Below are 23,761 nucleotides of genomic sequence, written 5' to 3'. Positions count from 1 at the left end.
GAATTTACTTGGTAAATTCGGTTCGACTTATTGGAACCTCGGTTATATAGACCCATGGTCCCCATACTAGTTGAGACCATACTGCTTGTAAGACTCAGTTAATTGATTTTAATTAATCAATTATAATTCTAAAAGTTAGACTATGTCTACTTTATGAATTCTCACAGTTTAAGGATGAAATCATAAAGAAAAGAGTTTCTAGGTTTAATTATTAATTGAGAGACTTTTCATGTCTAATTAATAATTATTTTAAATGAAAATATTATTTAATAATCTATTTTAGTTATTAAATAATTAGTTTTGGCATTTAAATGATTAGAATTGGAAAAATGGCATTTTTGGAGAAATAGAAATAAAATTGAGAAAAGTACAAAATCCAAGTGAGGCCCATTTCCCTCTATGGCCGGCCACTCCCTTTGCTTGTTTCCCAATTATTATTTTCATTTTTAATTGCCATGTAATTGCTAATCAAAGCCTAGCAGTAATAGGAAAGTGGTGGATCACACTAAATAAGGCAGTTAATCAATTACACAGTAAAAGAGGAAACTGTTTATTTGGAAAGTTGTGCTCTCCCTTTTCCCTATATAAAGCAACCTTTGTTCTGTTTGTTGGAATTTATTTTACCAGGATCTTAGATCTACTCACAAGTATGTTTATTAACATCCTAAATATGAACTTTCTAAAACGATGAAATAAACACATATAAAGTTTAGGAAACCTTACATTGGGTGCAGCGGAATAATATGACTCCTTCCGTTCAGATATCTAGCCCTTGATTCCTTTACGTAGCGAGCATTATCAATATCTGAACCTGGATCTCTTTCTCTGAATCTTTGATGCTGAAGCTCCTTTGCTGATGATCTTTCTTCACGATCTTCCTCACTATGATTGAGGTATCACTTGATGTGTGTGGGCACTACTCAAATCACTAAGGATTTCGAAATTCTAAGGAAGAAGAGAGAGAGTGGTCAGCTAAAGATAGGGAGAGAGAAGGCTCAGTTTTTCTGAATAGAAAAAGTCAGAAGAAAAGTGTAATTTTTCTGAAGCCTTCACTATCTATTTATAGCATTCCACTAGGGTTAGATTTGAATTATATGGCATTAAAATAATGAAAAAATCAATTTAAAAAAGCTACAAAGGTGGCTGGCCATACACTTAATGGATTGGGCCTTGGGCTTTGCAATTTTGCAATTTTAACACCTTTTGTATCTGATTTTCTCAAAAATGCCAATTTCCTAATTCAATCATTTAAATGCCAATTCTAACTATTTAATAACTATAAATAATTATTAAATAATATTGTCATTTATCATATTTATTAATTGAACCATACAAAGTATCATAATTAACAAATATGCCCCTATTAACTCTTTCTTTACAATTTCGCCCTTACTTAGTGAAAAATTCACAAATAGACATAGTCTAATTTGAGAATTATAATTGATTAATCAAAATCAATTACATGAGTCTTACAAGCAATATTATCTCAACTAGTGGGGGGACCATGGGTCTATATAACCGAGCTTCCAATAAGTAGATCAAGAATTTAGCACTAAAATTCACTAACTTATTAATTCTTCGTTGAATCCACGCATAGAACTTAGAATTGCACTCTCAGTATATAGAATGCTCTATATGTTCCACCATATAGACACATCATTAGTTATCCATTGTTATAATCCTAATGTGATCAATGATCCTCTATATGAATGATCTACACTGTAAAGGGATTAAATTACCGTTACACCCTACAATGTATTTATTCCTTAAAACACTTGACCCCGTATAAATGATATTTCAGCTTATGTGAAATGAGTACTCCACCATTTATGTTCGTTTGGTCAAGCTCGAAGGAGATCACCCTTTGCTTACTATTTGCCAGATAGAAGCTATAGATTCCATGTTTATGATAGCGCTCCCACTCAATTGCACTACCGTGTTCCCAAAATGTACGTATCACCCTGACCTAAAAGTAGGCTTAACTAACAAATCAAAGAACACGAATAGCCTTTCAAGATTGAGCCTAATCATATCTGGATTAAGATCATTTGATCTAGGATCAACTAGGCGATATTGACTTGAATAGATTTTACGGTAAGTTTAATTAAATCTAAGTCAAAGTTCAATATCGGTCCCTTCCGATGCATACTCCATGCATCCAACCTGAGCTTTACTTTAACCAATGTTCTGGAAAGAACATAGTATTTCTCCAAATACAAGTAAACTCTTGTTGTAGATTATCATATCAGTAAAACCCTGTGTCTGATAAATCTAGGAAACTTTATTCACATAGTCATGTTTACTTTCCAATGTGTTGACGGCACAATAAACAGGATCAAGTATGTGAAAAGGGTTTCAGATTAATTTATACATTATGTACATATAATCATGAAATAAATCATGTGAACCATGCAACATTAAATGTTATTTCTGATCTATATTAATAAACAAATCTGATTATATTGAAATGAGTTTTATTTAGGGCATAAAACCCAACACTGTTCTCTTGCATGTCTTTGTAAGCATCATAAGCCACGAAATTCAAGAGAGAAAAAGAGAGAAAATTTCAAAATCCTTGTGAGATGAGTAGTGCCCACACACTTCAAGTGGTACCTCAATCATAGTATGTAAGACTATGGAATTTCTGCATCAAAAAAGGAGAAAAGAAGATCCAGGTTCAGATCTTGGTGATACTCTTCTACAGAAAGGAATCAAGGGCTAGAGATCTGAACGGAAGGAGTCATAATATTCCTCTACACCCACTGTAAGGTTTTCTAACTTTATATGTGTTTATTTTCATTGTTTTAGAATTCATATTAGGTTGTTAATCAACATACTTGTTAGTAAATCTAGATCCTGGTAAAATAATTTCCAACAACTGGCACCAGAGCCATGGTAATGATTTACTTTCATGTAATATGAATCAAAACGATGTTTGCATGTTTCTGTGTTGATTTGGATGGTTTCATGTGGTTTATGTGTTAGTTGATGAATGTTGATGTTGTACAGTTTCGTTTTCCATGAAAAATATTTTTTTGATTTTTGAGAATATTTTATTTGGATTCCTTGTGAAAAAATAAGCAATGTTGTTTTTAACGGAACTTGATTCTGATAAAAATTGAGAAAGTTATGAATTTTGGAAAATCGAGATTTCGAGTATGCATGGTGCTCAATCGCGCGCGCGTGACACGCCTGAGTGCACCCTGCATACGCCCGTGAGCCTCGCCCGTGTCTCCCCTGCGTGCGCTGAGGTTTCCTGCCCACGCACCCTGCAGGCGCCGAGCTTCCTCGGCGTGAGCCCTGCATCCGCGCGCGTAAGTGGCTGCTGGCAGCGTCCTGGGCTGCTGCATGCAGCCTCCTGGGATGTTTTCCCCTAAAGTTGCGATTTTTGGGATTTTTTCCCAAAAATCCAATTTTTTCATGGGATTGTTTCCCAAAATTTATTTTTCCTATTTTAAATATTTCTAAATTGAAATGTTTCCAATTTTAAATATTTTCAATTTGGAATTTTTCCAATTTTTAAATATTTCTATTTTGGAATGTTTCCAATTTTAAATATTTCCTATTATGGTCAGATTTAAAAATTTGTTAACTTCTTTAATATTTATTTATTATTTAATTATAAGATTAGATATTTTGATATTTAAGATATTTTAAATTAAAAGATAACTTTGTCTTTTTATTTAAAATATTATATTAAAATTAACTTATATGACAAATTAAATAATTAATAAATTTGAAATTAACATAGATATTTTTATAGATATACTTACCATAATATTTTTCAAATTCAAATTTGTTATTTTGTTAAATATTTAATTATTTGTAAATTATAAGTTTAAAAATGATATTTTTTCTATATATATCATTTTTTTCTTATTAGAAATTTATAAATCATATCTTAAATATTTAAATAACATAGATATTTTTGTAGAGATTTGAATATTGCTTAATTTGAGATATTTTGACATATAATTATGGTAATTATTATTCATTTATTATTTTATTCCTAAAATAATAATTATCTAACCAAATCTATTTTAAAATTGGTTTATTTTATTAAATTATAAGATCTGAAAGTGATGTTGAAGATTCTTTCCTTTCAAATCATTGATCTTATTAGATATTTAATTTAATTTGATTCAAATAAACCTAGATATTTTAAAATTAGTTTCCTTTAGTTGGTTAGTTTAAGAATAATAATTTAATTATATTAATATCTTATTTTCACATCTGTTACATGGACAATGTTTGTTTATTTATATTGTTTATTCAAAAACTTTTTTTTTAACAAACCTATTATTTATCTGATCTAAATTGGTATGATTAACTTGTTGACAGATCTAATGATCTGATTTTAATCATAGTCCAATTGTCAATAGATCTTATAAATAATTTGTAACAGGTAAATTTTGTACTTCTTTCATCTGTGTAAACCTAGTAACATGATAGGACCCATCCAAATCATTTGATCTGTGTGAGCCTATATGTTTACTTTTGGGCTTAGATGCATATAGGAAGCCCATTTAAGTTTTTACTAAGTAAATGGACTAGGTTGCTAAAATAAATTTTGACATAAGGAAATTTATTTAGGTCCAATTAGATTTGGGCTTATTCAATGAATAACAATTGTTTATTTTAAGGTTAAATTCCTCTCTTTTGGGCCTTGTGTGAGAGTTGGGGGCCAATAGAAGTGGGTACGACATACTGAACCCAGCTCCCCCTCACATGAACTACCCCAATTGTGAAGGCCCATTTGCCTTATTTAAATAATTGTATTAGGTTAATTATATTAGTCTAACCTAATTAAAATTGAATTAGCAACATAATTAACTTTTAAAATATATTAAATTTATTTTTCATGTAATATTTTAAAGTTAATTTTAGAAAAACACTTAGTCAATGATATATTCTAGATAGTTATTTCTAGTACTAGTTATTATTTCTAATATTAAATAGGAAAATATCATTCATTGTGAAATTAATTGTCTCATAATTAATTTTGGTACAATCTAAGTTTAGAATATTTTGCTAGTATTAAACTAGAATTAATAATTAAGTTTCCTCTTTACTTAATTATTTGTTTCTTGAATTTAATACATTTAATTACATTGAAAATTTCAATATCTAAGTTGATTTTCATCATGATACTTTAATATTGTTATTTTCATGTTATTTAATTAAAGTTGAAAATTATTTTAAGTTTGAAATCTTATTTCAGAATAACTTAAGTTTGAATAATTTTCAAAATATATTTTATTTTATTTTATTAATCATTTCCCAAAATTTTGAAATTGCATCACCTTAATGCAGAAATTTTGAATTTTATTTGAAAAATAGATTAAAGTTGAAAATTATTTATTTAATTTTGGACCAACTTAAATCATTGATTTTTTCATTTAATGATTAATTAAAATAAATGAACTAAAATATATAATAATTAGAAATTGGATTAATTAGTCCATGAAAGTCTAGATAGATATTATCTGTTTTGCTTGAAGTATTTTTCTAGTGTATTTAATTAAATAGAAAATTAATATTTAAGTTCATTTTTTAATCATGATACTTAAATATTTGAAATTTTTCTTAGATATTTAATTAAATAGGAAAATTATATTTTTTGTTGAAAATTAATTTTTTAATTAATTTTTGGACAACATAAAATTAGAGTAATTTTCCAGGATTTATTTTTATTTTATTTTAAAGCATTTTTCGAAATGCAATATATATTTATAGAAAATTAAATTTGAGTTTTAAATTAATTTAAATTAATTTTGAAACAACTTAAATTGAATAATTTTCTAAATATTTATGGAAATTATTACTAAGATGGAAATAATTCATATTATTTTCATATCCATCTAAGTATAATTTATAAATATTACATTAAAATTTATATTTAGAATCTTTTATTGTAAATTAGAAATTTTAATTAAATAAATATATATTTAAAATAAATTGATTAAAATAAATATTAGAAGAAAGTACAATCCTTCATTAAATAATGAGCTTCTTTATTATAAGGATATTCGATCTCCATTGTTGGTTTTACATAGCTATTGTTTTAGTGAGTAATCCTCCCTAATGGAGGAACGTTCATTAGCAAGTTAGCACCGTTTAATCTCGAAAGATAAGTAATCTTGTAAGTTTTTTATATAGTTTATGACCACCCTAATGGTGGCGACTGTATAAGACTTGCAAGAATATGAAACAATGGTGGAAGCTCATAAGATAGAATAGCCTTGACTCTCGCCTAAACGGGACAACGCGGATTCCAATCTTGATCGAATAAAAGGTTGCTAGAATGTTGATCATTTTAGATGAGCTGACAACTCTATTCAATAATGGTAGCTTTGACTCTCGCCTAAACGGGACACTGATATCAGTTTGTTGAAAACCTTGGAAATTATTTAGGATTGTATGTTTTAGTATTTTCACTTGTCATTCCTACTTGCTATGTGCTTCATAATTTCTGAATTGTGTATGAATTTGTATTGAACCATGTTATTTTCTGTTATTAAATTGTAGTTTAATTTCGAATCTTCATTGTTGGTCTAACTTGATTTGTTTTTCTAATGAGATAAATCCCTAATGGATTTTCACCATTAGACTAACATAGTAGTGTTAGATCTCGAAAGATAAATATTGTATATGCAACATCTAGTTGTTCATCAATTGATGACACCTTAGACTAGTATTTTACAATATGAAACAAGAAGATTGTATAAATAAGATTACTTTGACTCTCGCTAATCGGAGCATCGTTGGATTCTTATTTAAAACGAAATTATCCTAATTCCTCTTAGCTTATTCATTTTGAATTAGCTTAATAACATATCATTGGATGAATGGTCTATAAATCATATAAAGTCATATTTTCTCTTAAGAAAGTAGATGACGCATATGATTATATTCCCGGAATTCTATCCCTAAATGATATAAATCCTCAATCTTAGATATCTCCTACTTGTATAGGCAAATCATAGAGTTAAATTAGTAGTGGTGGTCCAAGAAAGAGTTACTAATTATACAGTTACACTTTCACAAGTGTTTAATAACCATTTTCTATCAATGGATTCAAACTGTATGAGTTTAGTATTCTGTGACCAGAATCCACTTGCACTATTCTAAGAACTCTTTGATGTAACTAAACTTAAGTCGTCAAAAGATACAACCACATATTTTATAAATCTAAGGCATTTGTATCTTGATCATAGTGATTTTGACAAGATCATTCTCTGCAAAGAGATAATATGCCTATATCCACTGAAAGTAAGTTCATCTCATTCGTAGATGGATGTACGTTCAGGGGTGGATGTGAGTTTTTCGTTGTATTCTTAAAACGATCACTCTAGATTTTACCTTACGCAAAAGAAATTTGAAATGTTTGAAAAATTTCATGAATTTCTAGCAATGGTAAGTGGTTAAAGATCTTGCGAACTGATAGGGGTGGAGAAAAAGTTAGTAGATATGCAGTTCAAAGATCATTAATTTGATTTTGAATCATATCCAAACTTACCTCCCCAGAAATTCGAGTTGCATATTGATTAGTTACTAGTCGTTGCCTAAATCCTTCTAAGGAAATAAATTTCAGAATGATGCAATGGTTGTATACTTTATATAAATCATTACTAGATTCATGGATGACCTAATCGAAATCTTAAGAAAAGCTAGAACTGTTAACCTTGGTTTGCATGTTTGTTAGCTATTCTAAGTGATTAGGGGTGGAGCACCCCTTAGTCATTAGATAAGAAAGTGTTTGTTTAAACAAATACTACTTTTCTAAGAAAATGACTAAGTCTGAAAATAAAGTAGCAAATAAAGGAGATATTTTTTCTTGATTCCAAAGTGTTCTATCATCTTATTCGTTACAAGATGATCCCACTGCCTCTGTTGTCTTAACACAACCGAAGAGGTCTATACCATTTAGTTTTCTTTGACATAGTTCACGGTACCTTGTTGTAGTGGGAGAGTTTCTAGGAACTCACCTTCTTATAACTTAGAAGACACTAGTGATTAAAATCCATTGTGAGTTTAAACAAGTAATGGATTGTCAAGATAAGAAACTAAGAAGAAAGCCAAGAGAACTATGGTTTGATTTATTCACATGGAGTAACCTAAAGTTTTATGTTACAAGGACATGAAAGGAAATTTTTGTTAATAAGTCTATTCAATGGACTTAACAAAACTTCCTGTTCCTAGTATTGTAGGTTTGAGTTTATCTAAACCTATGGCTTGTGGTATACCTGGAAATTACTTACTCTAATGCAAGCATGAGATGCTGATGCATTTTCTTTCCAATGGAAATCTATAGAAGCTTCACAACTTCTTAGATATAGATTTTTTTTATCTAAGGATAAGTCTTAACTATTCCAGAGAAGATAAAGCCATGAAAGAATTTCTTAAATCAACAGTGAGAGGTCTCAGATATGCTTTAGTATGCCTTAGACCAGACACCTGCTGTTGAGTGGGAGTAATGAGTAGGTATCAGATTAATCCAGGAGAGAAACATTGGAAGACAATCAAGTAAATTTTAAGATTAAGAAGAGGAACTATATGTTAGTCAATAAGGGTGGTTTTGAAACTCTTAAACTACACCACATCAGATTTTGAGACTTGTCTTTGTGCTAGAAAGTCTGTTGATAAGATGGTGATTACTTTGGGGGTGGAGTAGTGATTTTGGAGAAGTGTAAAAACCTATCTCAAATCTCTTGGTCTACCAGAAAGAGACTGAATGTTAAAAGTTGCAGGAAAGATACTTATTCAGTCTAAGAAAAGTTCTATACTTTTGTGGCACCGTTCCAACTTGCCCTAACTACTAGGGTTACTTCCTGAATAACCAAAGAGTAGTTGCCAAAAAGTATAGAATCCAGTATCCCAAGAGAGTATACATATAGAGAGGAATTTCACATTATCAAGGATTTTGTGATTAAGGAAGAGTAATGGTGGAGAAGAGGTTGTGTTTAATTCAACCTGTCAGATCCTATTACGAGGAGTTTACTACTATTACACTTGATTGGTATATCAAGGTGTTAATGATTATTTGAAATGCACTTTTTGTTTTATATTAGTGCAAGTGGGAGTTTGTTGGTTTTATGCCCTAAATAAAACTCATTTCATATAATCAGATTTACTTATTAATAAAGATCAGAAATAACATTTTATGTTGCATGGTTCACATGATTTATTTCATGATTATATGTATATAATGTATGAATTCTTTTTAAGTCCAGAATATATGAGTTTGTTAAAGATTATAGTGTTGTCAGCACAGTGGAATATAATCTTTGTTATATGTTCAAAAGTTTATTTCCTGATTTGTCAGAACACTGGATTTAGACTGACATGGTATAATCAGCGATAGGTATTCTTACACCTTGGAAAAGTGTTATGTCCTTTCCAGGACATTGGCAAAGTTTACCAGTATCGGATGTATGGAGTATACATCGGAAGGGACCAATATTGAACTTTGATTAGATATATTAAAACTTACCGTAATATCTATTCAATTCAATATCACCTGTTGATCCTAGATCAAATGATCTTAATCCTGATATGGTTAGGTTCAATCTCAAGAGTGTTATTCGTGTTCTTTGATTTGTTAAGTTAAGCCTACTTTTGGGTCAGGGTGATACTTACATTTTGGGAACACGGTAATGCAATTGAGTGGGAGCGCTAACATAAATATGGAATCTATAGCTTCTATTTGGCAAATAGAAGTAAAGGATGATTTCCTTCGAGCTTAACCAAATGAAGATAAATGGTGGAGATCTCATTTCACTTAGGTGAAATATCATTTATACAGGGTTAAGTGTTTTAAGGATAAAATACATTGAAGGTGTAGCGGTAACAGTATTGCCTTTTCAATGTAGATCATCTATATAGAGGATCATTGATCACATTAGGGTTATAACAATGGATAACTAATGACGTGTCTATATCATGGAACATATAGAGCGTTCTATATGACTGAGAGTGCAATTCCAAGTTCTAAGTGTGGATTCAATGAGGAATTAATAAGTTTAGGGAATTTACTTGGTAAATTCGGTTCGACTTATTGGAACCTCGGTTATATAGACCCATGGTCCGCATACTAGTTGAGACCATACTGCTTGTAAGACTCAGTTAATTGATTTTAATTAATCAATTATAATTCTAAAATTTAGACTATGTCTACTTTATGAATTCTCACAGTTTAAGGATGAAATCATAAAGAAAAGAGTTTCTAGGTTTAATTATTAATTGTTAGACTTTGCATGTCTAATTAATAATTATTTTAAATGACAATATTATTTAATAATCTATTTTAGTTATTAAATAATTAGTTTTGGCATTTAAATGATTAGAATTAGAAAAATGACATTTTTGGAGAAATAGAAATAAAATTGAGGAAACTACAAAATCCAAGTGAGGCCCATTTCCCTCTATGGCCGGCCACTCCCTTTGCTTGTTTCCCAACTATTATTTTCATTTTTAATTGCCATGTAATTGCTAATCAAAGCCTAGCAATAATAGGAAAGTGGTGGATCACACTAAATAAGGCAGTTAATCAATTACACAGTAAAAGAGGAAACTGTTTATTTGGAAAGTTGTGCTCTCCCTTTTCCCTATATAAAGCAACCTTTGTTCTCTTCTCTTTCATGTCTTTGTAAGCATCATAAGCCACGAAATTCAAGAGAGAAAAAGAGAGAAAATTTCGAAATCCTTGTGAGATGAGTAGTGCCCACACACATCAAGTGGTACCTCAGTCATAGTATGTAAGACTATGGAATTTCTGCATCAAAGAAGGAGAAAAGAAGATCCAGGTTCAGATCTTGGTGATGCTATGCTACAGAAAGGAATCAAGGGCTAGAGATCTGAACGGAAGGAGTCATAATATTCCGCTGCACCCACTGTAAGGTTTTCTAACTTTATATGTGTTTATTTTCATGGTTTTAGAATTCATATTAGGTTTTTAATCAACATACTTGTTAGTAAATCTAGATCCTGGTAAAATAATTTCCAACAATCTTCTCTAGAAGTTCCCACATCCACTGTTCTCCTCTTATTCAAGAGTTCACGCAAGTCTCTTTGTCTTCCAGGTCGTTCTTGTACTCCAATCGACCTAGGTCTTGTAGTTGTCTCCTGACCACGGGCTCGTGAAGGCAACTCTAGTGAGGCCTCCAAAATGAACTCAGGATCGTCTTGGGACGAATCGCTGTGAGAGTGCTCATTATGAGCATTGTAGTGGCTACTTCCCTCCAAGTAGTCTTCAGTAGGATCACAAGTGCAAAGAGAAGTGAATTTTTCACTTAGGTTCAATTCCTCTCCATGTACTCGAGGGAAGTACTTGTACTGTTGACCATTGGGCCATGGGCAAAGTAACAGTACAACTCCCCTCTTTCATCTCGAAAGTGCTTCTAAGTATGAAGTGGCTCATTAGTCCTTACTTATCAAATTTTGTAGCATTCGGTTTCAAAGTAGCGTCACCTACTACTTCCTTTAGCTTAAGTAGCACGTCCTTCTCCCTCTGCGGGGTCTCAAGGCCTGGTCTCATGAGAACATTGGGGAGGACTTAGTGGAGGAGTCCTGTTGGTTCTCTCATTGTTTCTAGGTCGTTCAACGTTAAGGGATGGCCCATTAATTGGTGCCCTCTAGCTTGAGTCCTTTCAGGCTCTTGCTCGAAGTTACCTTCCCTTGGGAGATCTCCACACCTTGTGTTTGCCTAGTGCTTTCTCAATTACCAGGTGTAGTAGTGGTGTTTCGAGCATTAAGAGTTTTTCCTTGAGCACTAGTTCCCACGTGACCAACGGGTAGACAAGGTGTCTCTTTCACCAACTCAGAAATACCTCTTCGGGAAGTAGTTCCACGATTAGAGCGATAAGCCTCTCTAATCCGTTGAGACAAGTTGGCTCTCTGATATTCCTGCTCAACGTGTTGGCTTTCAATTTTCTTCCAGTTTTACACAAACCAGTGTTAAAACCGTTTGTGTTGCTTATCGAGAGAGTCTCGCAGCTATTGTTACAAGTCAGCCACAATTTGGCTAAGTTGGGCTACTTGAGGATCGACCTCCTCAGGGTCTTCTATATCCACGTGTGGCTCCCCAGGTGGGATCTAGTCATTGTTGCCAGCCCCAGGAGCAGTTGGTGGTGGCCTTGGAGGACAAGTTGAGGAGATGGTTTTGAGGCCTGCTCCTGGCACTTTGGGCACAGAAGTAATCCTGGTTCCAACTCCATCAATTGGCGTGTCCCCAGTTGTTTGGCCAACTGCTGGAGTTTTTCTATCAACACTTGTAGAACGTGATGCAACCATCTTCATTAGTAACTTACTTGAGTTGTGGCTCTCAATGAAAGCACCAAAATATTGACTCAGAAATTCAGATTAGACTTCTAAGCCACACCCGCTTGCTAGATTGGTGAGAATGAATAATTTGTTGAGTAATTAATAAGGGACACACAATAATTTATAGTAGTTCACCCCCTATATCGTGATAGTAATAGGACTACGTCTACTTTTAGTTTTTATTTCTCATGAGATTGTAATTACAACAATAGACTAAGTGTTAGAAACTCAAAAATCTAGAGACATAAAGTCTAAAGAGAGAAGCTCTAACCTTGTGGGTAGTTTTCTAAATGTAAAAAAAGAGTTGAGAAAGCTCTCCTTTTATAAGTGAAGGAGGCCCACAAAAATAGAAAAAAATAAAAAAAAAAATTGTTTTCCACCATTGATGATGATTTAACGGTGAAAATTAGCATCTGGTAGCGATGGCCAATTTTTGGCACCCGACGGGTTCCACTGAGTGTTACCCAGAGCTTATTATCATAACTCTCTTGGGGGTAAATTTTGACAATGATAGCTTTAGAATTACGCATGGGGTGTGAGACATGACTTGATAGATAATTTAAATAGCTTCAAAATGAAAGTTGAACCGCGTCAATCAGATAAACATTGAGTGAGTTATGTCAATTATACTGAAGGCAATTTAGGTCCCAGCACCCAGGTTGACAACCAGTGCCCATGTTGACATCCCAACGCCCACGTTGACATCTACGTCAACCTGGACATTGTATAAGTGTAGAAACATCTAAGGTGTGTCCTTTAAGATGCCTATATGATAATTTGACACCACTTAGTCCATTTATATGTTTTGGGGAAGCTGGTCACCAGTTCTCAAAGATGTTGCTGTTTTACAATAATGGAAGACTCGAAACTTTTAATTTCTGAATAAGTTAATTTGTCAAAAAATTGAAGTTGGGAATTTGACTGTTCTAACTTCATGGATCATTGTTCTTGTGAAATACCAGACGAACGGTCAAAACGACATCAGATTTGGATAAGCAAAACCCGAGAAACTGTGCCATTTATTGACCTGGGTGTTGGGCCCTTTGAACCGAGCTTTCAAGATTCTATTTTTGATACTTCTAAGGCTACCAAACTTGAGGAGGAGGTCTCTTCCCCCATTTTTGACCATGCTGGATTCAATGGTCGTATCGGATTTGGCATTTGAGCATTTGAAGGTAGCATCCCCATGTTGATTGTCCAACTTGGGCAGTGGGCCCAAAGACTGTGTCAACTTTGGGCGGTGGGCCCTATTTTTAGGGACTCAGGTTTGTGGTTTTCTCCCCAAGTTTACTTCGATCTTTGTTATTTTTTATGACGATAAAAAATGGCTGGAGCACTTCTTGTTGAACCGAATTGGAAGTTTTGCCCCTTTGAAAATTCCATTTGGTCCCCGAAAATAGTTGAATCTCAATATTTTCTAAAGATGGAGATGATGCTCGAAAAAATTCCTGAAAAACTCTATTTTTGTGGCCTAGGTTGGCAAATTGTAAACCTGGACGCAGGGCCAGCCCCAAGTGTCAACCTGGGCGCTGGGCCTTGTTATTTATGCCCAGGAATTATTGTTTTTCCTTTGGAATAACCTATTTCCCCATTTTGATGAAGATAGATTCAATGGAAAAGTCAGATTTTTGATCGGACACTTGGAAGGTGCCTACATTGTCAGGTTTTCAACCTGGGCGTTGGGTGCTCAAAAATCAACTTTCTCTAAATATGATTCTAATGCCTCAAATATGTTTGTGGTATGTCTAGTTGATGTCTCAATGCAAGTTTTGGCCACTTTGCACTAAGACAAATTTCAAAAACTAAAACCCTAATTGAGGATGTCAACTTGGGCACCAGGTGGAAACCTTAGGTGCCCAGGTTGGCTTCCAGTTTGCATGTTCGTGTAATTTCAGCTCCCGAGCCTTGAATTAGATTGCTCCATGTCTTCATGGTACAAATTACTGAAAGATAGTGGGTTGGAAAGTTATTGAAGTTCGAACTTCCATCCCGGAGATCCCAGAGTCAGCCTGGGTGCAGGGCTAGTGTCCCCTCCTAAGTCGACTGCTATGACTCGGGTCTACTCAGCTCCGTGGCATCATCCTTGATGCCACGTGTCAAACATTGATGTCCACATCACCAAGGAATGTTTCTGAGTTAACAATGCTTATCCCGCCCAATCATCCTCTAATTCATTATTTCATTTTCACTACCAGATTAGTTGTAGGATCATTGATCCGCCTTGAATTATCTCCTTTATTTGGAGCTATTGATTTATGTGCATTCTTTGGCACTTTCTTAGATCCCATCCTAGACTGTAGGCTAGTCCTCAACTTTTTGTTCTTGTGATTCCCATAGACGATGCCAGTTGTTGATGCTAAAAATTAGCTCAACAAATTTTTTTTATTTCAACTTCAAATTCTTTACACCAGGATTAATCCAGTCACAAATTTTAATTATGCTAGTTTACAAAATTTCTCCTAGGTTCATATTGGTTCCCTTCTTTGCTTCCTATTTTCGAGCTGGGTAGTATGTAGGAGATGTATTCCGGCAGAGTTTAGACTGGTCTGGTGTGTCAAGAGTTGTTTTTGAATGATGGGATTCCCTATTTATAGGCGAGAATAGATGTGAAACAACTCTCTTCCTCTGTTGCGACTAATCTGCGCTAACTTGCCCTTCTTATTTTCTCGTTCTCTTCCTTTTTCGCTCTGCTCTTTAAGCTTCGTTCCTCTTGATATATGAGCTTTGATTCGCTCTTTCAACTCTACTCTACTACTCAACTTCTCATTTTAATGAAACAGTGTGTTTTATGTTATCCCTACCAATTATTTTTATACTCACGAGATTATTTTTATCCCTTATAAAATATATATATTATGCTAACAAAATTTATACTACTATTACACATAACAAAATAATTAAATAAATATCATCTAAGAATAATAATATATTATACAATAAAAAAAGAAATATACTGTATAACAAAAATATGTATACCATCACCCCATATTAACTCAAAATATAGACATAACATTAAAATAAAAATAATTTTAACAATACTAATATATAATATAGAGATACGGATATACTTATTAATTTTAAAAATATATATATATATATATATTTATTATTAAAAGTGTAAAAACTTTGAAAATTGTATATAATAAAAAATAATTTAAGTGATAAATAGTGTAAAATAATTATTTCTGTACAAATTTTAAAATGAGAACATATACTTATAGAGTAGTATATTTTTGAGTAATCCTATAATTTCTCCATGATGTTTAGTTTTCTACTTTAGTTTAGCATGCTCTTTTTTCAATAAATTTATTCATTGTCAAACAAAAAAGAAGAAGAAAGTAACATTTTTTTTTTATTTATTTTAATTAAATAATATTTCAATTATTGTTAAACAAAATTAGGTGGACAAATAATATAATATCACAACCTGCCTTGTTATCACAATCTGCCTTGTTAGCACAAGGAAAATATAATGTCAGTTATTTTACCGCCACAAAAAAGTTTGGATGTAGAAAAATATAAACGCTAAATTATAAAGTATTTATATCCCGAATAACTCTAAATAATAATAATAATTTACACAGATTGGAAAAATGATTGAAACCTCATTTGACAAAATTTAAGTGAAAATTAAGTGAGAAGAAAGCTGGTATTCCGTCCATGGTAAGAGCTGTCTCGGTCTCTTCCTAAGTTATCTATAGTAGGAGGCCATAATGGAGAGCATAACGGCAGTTGATGAGGTGATCAGAAGTTCCTACATTGGTAAACATTGTCAACAGGTTGTAGGGAAGCACATACAGCTGAAAAATAGTCAGCTCCATTATTTTATAGTTTACAATTAGAATCATTTTGATAAACTAGTTTTCACAACTAATTGCATGCAACAATTTTCCACGACCAACATGATTGTGAATGTCTTTGTCTAAGAGTTGATTTAGAAGCAGACAGATAACATGTAAGGATTTTAACAAAATAATGAAATATAAAATGGTAGGATTCTTACATTTTATAACATGAAGTGAGTTTATGCCAAGAAGAAAATGAAAATACCTGGTTATTGTAAAGAATTGCGGGAATGTAACCGCCCACATATTCGATCAAATTCAGAATACCAGTATATGCCTGCAGACACAGACACACATGAAACTATTAACTATAAATGAGGAGGTTAGTACTTAACGATGAGAACAAGAAAAGCTATACTAAAGATGGTTCTGACATGATAATAGACAATCTACTAAATGTAGAAGTCCACTAGTTTACTAGAAAAACAGAAGACGTTATCATTCTATGGAAAATATGCATCAACAAGTTAAACAGATATCACACCAGAGAGGCAACCAAGATACAGCCAAAAACTAGACAAAGGGAGCGAAGCAGCCGTTTCCCCATCCGCAGTCCCCTTCCCGAATCTTCACCATCTTCCTGCAGAAAAGAACAACTTGAGTATCAACCAATTTGCAAGTCAATGCTTCTGTCTTCTGACCCACATAATTTGAGTAAAAATGTCTTCATTTTGCAATTTTACTCACTGTATATGTCGGCGATACAGCTGGTTCAAAAGACTTCAGCTTCTCAAATAGCCGATAAACAAATGCAAAACCTAGAAATTGCAAAGGCTTATACTCGGCATTGCGCTTGATGAAAATCCAAAGCATCTGCGCAAAGGTAAGAAAAAGATTAGGATGCAAAAATTGTGATTGATACAAGCCATAATCTAACGGTTAATGTACTTGTAGATGTAACTTGTAAGAAAGGCTGGAATAGTCAGTCATCCAACAATATAGATCCTTTAGAAACAGTCTTAAGTGTCAATTACTTCTGAAAAAAGTAAAATGCTCAACTTCAAGCTCTCTAGAGTGTATTGGAAAATGTGTCTTTGTCTAAACCGTAAGAACTAGATACAATGTGGTCCAATATTTATAATCATTACTATCTGCCAACAGTAATCACTAAAACAAATACACATGCAGAAAACAAATCACTCTCTAAATCACCACTACTTACAAAGACGGCAGATATTGCAAGGTTGATGCGTATATCTTGCACAGAAGACTTGGTGAATCTGGAAAGAAATCATTATACAATTAGAATGTATAAGAAAATCACAGTCCTACACAAAAATGTTTAAACAGGTTGCTATGCCAGACATGGGAGATTAATAAAACTTGAGGTCTAACATTTAAAGATCCACGAGTTGTCAACATAGCATACGAAAAGCCAATGCGGATTGAGAAATAAGTTCAGTAGTATATTCACAACGATTGTGCACAAAAAATTCCTATGTAAAAGCAGATTTGGATGCACATTTTGCCCCAATTTTGCTAAGAGACTGTATTCATATTGCATAATTGTCAGATCTCCATTCTCTTGAAGCAAACATCTGAAGCAAAATAGATTTAATATGGTTCTGGTGATGGGAAGTGATTGAGGAACTAGCTGGGGCCAAATTAGAAGATAGATACCTTGGCACATATCTAACATGAAACTTATGATTTTTGCCTAAGACAAAATTGTCTAGCCATTCACTTCCTTTTTGCAACTACATGGAAGTTGGTAGACTTCCAGTTGTTAAAATATATATTCTCAAATAAATGAACACAGCGAAAAAGTAAATATTTATAGAGATATAATATACAGTACATATATATTTATTTATATACACATATTAATAGACACTAACCTTGGTCCCCACGGTACAATTGGCTGCTTATCAGCATATTTAACATCCTTCGAGACCTGCATTTTCCGTTCGTTTTATAAGGATAACTAATACAAGTTGAAATAGATGGTAATGGTAGTGTTTTATTCTTTGATAATATCTTCAAAGACAAAAGCTACAAAAAAATACACATTCTACACATTGTATTTGTAGTACCCAAAAGGCTATAAATACGTATGACACTAATGAAAAAGGAAAGTTAGTTTTTTTTAAATCTTCACACTGTATAGATGAAATGTTAACAGCAGACGAGGTTACAATAAGAACAAGCAATAGAGAATCTAGAATTGTTTGAAAATGCAAATGAAGAGAGACCTAACCGAAAAGAGAACTCATGAACAAAGTAGAGTAGACATACACACAGATAATGCATATGCTGCATGATCTTGCTTTCGATGTTGTTAGTGTATTCAATTGCAGTTTCTTGCAGAAAATAACTTGACACATTGCAAATGCCATAAAGAAAAGGAATACGCGTTTTCTTTTTTCCATAATTTTAATAGTTTCAAATCAAACTATAATGGAAAACCAACAAATTAGACAAATTATCACACTGTACCTTGAATGAACCAAATGTCATGCCCTTTTTCCGATTCTGTAACTGTGCCATCATGACCTTGTCATATGCCTTTTCCAGCTACACAAACAAAAAAAAAAGGTACAATTTTAAATAGATGAATATCATTTCATTTACATAATAGCTTAAAGAGAGTTGTAACCTACTCTGGCAGCAGTTGCCTCATCACCTCTGCTCTCAGCATCCTTAAGCTTTCGCTTATACTTAGCCTTTATTGTATCAAAACCCTCAATTGGGTTAACACCAAGAACCTGAAAAACAAGAACAGTGAAGAGAAAACCCAATTGTGCGCACATATAGAAATATGTATATATATAAGCCCATTTGTCAATCAATGTGAACAGGTGCATATATTATCATATATGAGCTCAAATCACCTCATATGGATTTAAGTCACTGTCTGGACTAGAACTTCCAGCTGCAGAAGCAGCACTACAAACTACCCTTCCCTTCCATGTTAATGTCCTCTGAAACCTGGCCAATATTTCTAGTGTCATTCATTTAAAACAAAAGGTAAAATAAAATATAAAAACAAACAAACACTAAAATATTATTGAATGCATCTTATTCTTATCCACCAAATAAACAAAAGAAACTGATAAGAAAAACTACTGAAACACTATCAATGCAAGAGTCCAAGAACTAATAACAACCTACGTCATAAACAAACGAAACGATAAGATAACTTTTTCCCGAGAAAATTGTACCTGAGGAAGGAAGATGGAAAAGTGGAAAGCGAAGCATTTGGAGTAGGATTCCGTCGGGGAAGATGAAGCTTGGGATTGGGGCAGCGAAGGGAATTGGAGATTGCCAAAGCCATTTGCTTTGACTCGAAAATCAATTTGGGAGAAAGTCGGGGCTCCAAGGTTTAATGGAGTTTTAAGCCGTCGTCCCCGAAGTGGAATTCGCACATTTCTGGTTTTCGCACGTGTCAGGAAGAAAATTACTGAATTAATTATTATCAGATAATATATTTAACAAAAAAGTAGAAAATATGTTATCAACTGTTCGCGTGGCCTAATGGATAAGGCGCTCGCCTCCGGAGCGGGAGATTGTGGGTTCGAGTCCCACCGTGAACGAGTATTTTAGGTTTTTTTATTTTTTAAAAAACAATTTAAAAAATAAATAAACAAAGAAATTAAAAATGAGAAATATAAGTCCGAATATGAGTAATACTTAAAATTAGACCATAAAAGCTAATTTGTGAAGAATGATTTGTTACGTTTGAGTTTGGAGAACTGATTCTAGTCTAAAATATCGCTTTTGAGACCCAAACCAAAATTTTATAAGCTCCCAAGTTCAATTTAATATTAGAAGATTTGAAAAATATAGATTTAGGACTGATTTAGCACAATTGTCTTTATGAAAAAATCAGAATAGTTGTCTTTGTGAAAAAGCAATCGTAGTTGTCTTTGTGAGAAAAGCATTATACTTTGTCTTTGTAAGAAAAAGCTACTGAGTGTTTGGTAAATATAATTTTAAAACAGCCGTGAGTTGAAAAAATTGTATATAAGTGTTTGGTAAGCTAAATGATTAAATAGTTGTTAAATATATAATTACTAAAATAGGTATGACATTTGTTATCTAATTTATTTAAATAGTTTTATACATATTAATATATTTATTATATTATAAATTAGGATAATTTTTTTTTCTTATAATATTTAAATCTTTTAAATATTTATATAATAAAATAATAAATTAGACTTTTAATAATAATAATAATAATAATAATAAGATTGTTGAGTAGTTTTTTATCAGAGAAGGGATTTTTTTTTTTTTTTGAATAAGGATGAGATTGAAAGAATGTAAAAAGCCCTAAAATTATTTGGTAAATAGAGAATTTTAAAATTAGATGAGGACAGTCAGGTCAAGTGAAAAATTCATTAAACTAAAATTGTAGCTTCCCTTAAAAGCTAAAATCCCTAAGCTAAGGTGGGCCAACTTTTCCTAAAAGCTATAAATTTCACTTAAATTTTTGAAAAAACTATTTTTTTTTTAAATTTTACCAAACACATATTAACTCATAACTTTTTCTGAAAGTGATTTTAGTTTTTTAAAAAGCTCCCCAAACGGGGCCTTAGGATAATGAGAAAAGCTCTATACAAACGGCAAAAGTTCAATTTAATACTTTGTGTGTTTCATATATGTTTGATATTTTTTAATGTTGAAAAGGGTTGAACTTCATATCGTTTGATAAGCGACAGCAGTCAATAAATTTATAAATAAAAAATTAAAAAAAAATCGCTACAATTATAGTAGTTTACTCTTTTTATTGTTAAGGTAATAGAGTTACGTCTACTTAGAGCTTTTATTATCATAAAAAGTTAATTGTCTTACAAGAGAATTCAAGAAAAAATGGCAAAATCTAGCTTTGCTTCATAATTAATAGAGAGAGAAAGTGTGAAGAGAAAGAAGCTCTGACCATATAAAGAGAAAGTAAAATGTGAAAAATGAGTTAGGGGAGAAAGTAAAGCTCTCCTTCTATAGGGGAGGAAATCAAATTAAACTACAATAAAATAACAAGAAAATTTGTACAAAATTCGCTCAGAAATCCTACACTAGCTCGCGAGTCAATTTTGAGGTATGAAACTTCAGAATTGCGGCGGATGTGTGAGACACACTTAGATGCGCCTTAGAAATAACTTTAATTTGCAACTGGAATCACATCATTATGATAAAAAATGAGAGTTATGACCATTTTTAGAGCAACGTGCACTGTAGAAAAGTGACTACGAGAACAACCTGACTTTTGGGTGCCCAGGTTGACGTTTATGTCAATTTAGGCGCCCAAGACTTAGGAACAAAATAAGATCGATGCCCAGAACGGAATTGTTGTTTGAAGGATAGAACACTGAGCCCTAGGCCAATGTCAACCTGGGTGCCTAATGTGCTTGCACACTGGCACCTAGTGATGCCTAGGGGCTAAGTTGTTACTCGAACTATATTTTCTCTTAATTCTAATTCTCATATCTTATTTTTAGAGCAAAACAAAAATAATGCTTGAGACAAAATTTCAATTGGATCAGCGAAACCACTAAAACCGTGGCTACGTCAACCTGGGTGCCCGGTAATTGGGTGATGTTAACTTGGGCACCGAAATTTTTATCGAGGGTCTAGATGGCTTCGTTTGCTTCCCAAAAGTACTTGTTGTTGGGTTTTATGCCCTAAATAAAACTCATTTCAATATAATCAGATTTACTTATTAATATAGATCAGAAATAACATTTAATGTTGCATGGTTCACATGATTTATTTCATGATTATATGTACATAATGTATGAATTCTATTTAAGTCCAGAACATATCAATTTGTTAATGATTATAGTGTTGTCAACACAGTGGAATATAATCTTAATTATATGTTCGAAAGTTTATTCCCTGATTTGTCAGAACACTTGATTTACACTGACATGGTATAATCAGCGATAGGTATTCTTACACCTTGGATAAGTGTTATGTCCTTTCCAGGACATTGGCAAAGTTTACCAGCATCGGATGTATGGAGTATACATCAGAAGGGACCGATATTGAACTTTGATTAGATATATTAGAATTTAACGTAATATCTATTCAATTCAATATCACCTGTTGATCCTAGATCAAATGATCTTAATCCTGATATGATTAGGTTCAATCTCAAGAGTGTTACTCGTGTTCTTTGATTTGTTAGCTAAGCTTACTTTTGGGTCAAGGTGATACGTACATTTTGGGAACACGGTAGTGCAATTGAGTGGGAGCGCTAACATAAATATGGAATCTATAGCTTTTATCTAGCGAATAGAAAGTAAAGGATGATTTCCTTCGAGCTTAACCAAACAAAAATAAATGGTGGAGATCTCATTTCACTTAGCTGAAATATCATTCATACAGGGTTAAGTGTTTTAAGGATAAATACATTGTAGGGTGTGTTGGAAATTATTTTACCAGGATCTAGATTTACTAACAAGTATGTTAGATTAACAACCTAATATGAATTCTAAAACAATGAAAATAAACACATATAAAGTTAGAAAACCTTACAGTGGGTGCAGCGGAATAATATGACTCCTTCCGTTCAGATCTCTAGCCCTTGATTCCTTTCTGTAGCAGAGCATCACCAAGATCTGAACCTGGATCTTCTTTTCTCCTTCTTTGATGCAGAAATTCCATAGTCTTCCATACTATGATTGAGATACCACTTGATGTGTGTGGGCACTACTCATCTCACAAGGATTTCGAAATTTCTCTCTATTTTTCTCTCTCAATTTCGTGGCTTTTCATCCATACAAGAGAAGAGAGCAAGGTTGCTTTATATAGGGAAAAGGGAGAGCATAACTTTCCAAATAAAACAGTTTCCTCTTTTACTGTGTAATTGATTAACTGCCTTATTTAGTGTGATCCACCACTTTCCTATTATAGCTAGGCTTTGATTAGCAATTACATGACAATTAAAAAAAAAAAAATAATAATTGGGAAACACAAAGGGAGTGCTCAGCCATAGAGGGAATATGGGCCTCACTTGGATTTTGCAGTTTCCTCAATTTTATTTCAATTTCTCCAAAAATGCCATTTTTCCAATTCTAATCATTTAAATGCCAAAACTAATTATTTAATAACTAAAATAGATTATTAAATAATATTGTCATTTAAAATAATTATTAATTAGACATACAAAGTCTCTTAATTAATAATTAAACCTAGAAACTCTTTTCTTTACGATTTCATCCTTAAACTGTGAGAATTCATAAATTAGACATAGTCTAACCTTTAGAATTTTAATTGATTAATTAAAATCAATTAACTGAGTCTTACAAGCAGTATGGCCTCAACTAGTATGGGGACCATGGGTCTATATAACCGAGCTTCCAATAAGTCGAACCGAATTTACCAAGTAAATTCCCTAACTTATTAATTCCTCATTGAATCCACACTTAGAACTTGGAATTGCACTCTCAGTCATATAGAAACGCTCTATATGTTCCACGATATAGACACGTCATTAGTTATCCATTGTTATAACCCTAATGTGATCAATGATCCTCTATATAGATGATTTACACTGTACAGGATTAAATTACCGTAACACCCTACAATGTATTTTATCCTTAAAACACTTAACCCTGTATAAATGATATTTCACCTAAGTGAAATGAGATCTC

At 32.6% G+C, this 23,761-nt stretch overlaps 1 protein-coding gene and 1 non-coding gene across 2 annotated transcripts; one reads left to right on the top strand and one right to left on the bottom strand.

The window, feature by feature from the left end:
* Nucleotides 1-15,736: 15,736 nt before the first annotated feature.
* On the bottom strand, nucleotides 15,737-19,545 carry LOC115719181 (protein CHLOROPLAST J-LIKE DOMAIN 1, chloroplastic). Its single transcript, XM_030648127.2, has 10 exons — nucleotides 19,328-19,545; nucleotides 18,998-19,094; nucleotides 18,767-18,871; nucleotides 18,603-18,680; nucleotides 18,005-18,060; nucleotides 17,329-17,386; nucleotides 16,854-16,979; nucleotides 16,651-16,746; nucleotides 16,372-16,443; nucleotides 15,737-16,075 (listed from the first exon to the last, which is right to left on the bottom strand). Exons 1-10 carry the CDS (start codon nucleotides 19,438-19,440, stop codon nucleotides 16,013-16,015), a joined length of 864 nt encoding a protein of 287 aa, XP_030503987.2. The 5' UTR covers nucleotides 19,441-19,545; the 3' UTR covers nucleotides 15,737-16,012.
* Nucleotides 19,546-19,626: 81 nt separating this feature from the next.
* Nucleotides 19,627-19,699, top strand: TRNAR-CCG (transfer RNA arginine (anticodon CCG)). Its single transcript has one exon. It is a non-coding gene; the product is annotated as a tRNA-Arg (tRNA).
* The last annotated feature ends 4,062 nt before the right edge of the window (nucleotides 19,700-23,761 follow it).

The sequence above is a fragment of the Cannabis sativa genome, chromosome 2 (assembly GCF_029168945.1).
Source record: "Cannabis sativa cultivar Pink pepper isolate KNU-18-1 chromosome 2, ASM2916894v1, whole genome shotgun sequence".
Lineage (NCBI taxonomy): Eukaryota > Viridiplantae > Streptophyta > Magnoliopsida > Rosales > Cannabaceae > Cannabis > Cannabis sativa.
The sequence above is the reverse complement of the archived record's forward strand: the minus strand, read 5'-3'. Positions and strand labels throughout refer to the sequence as shown.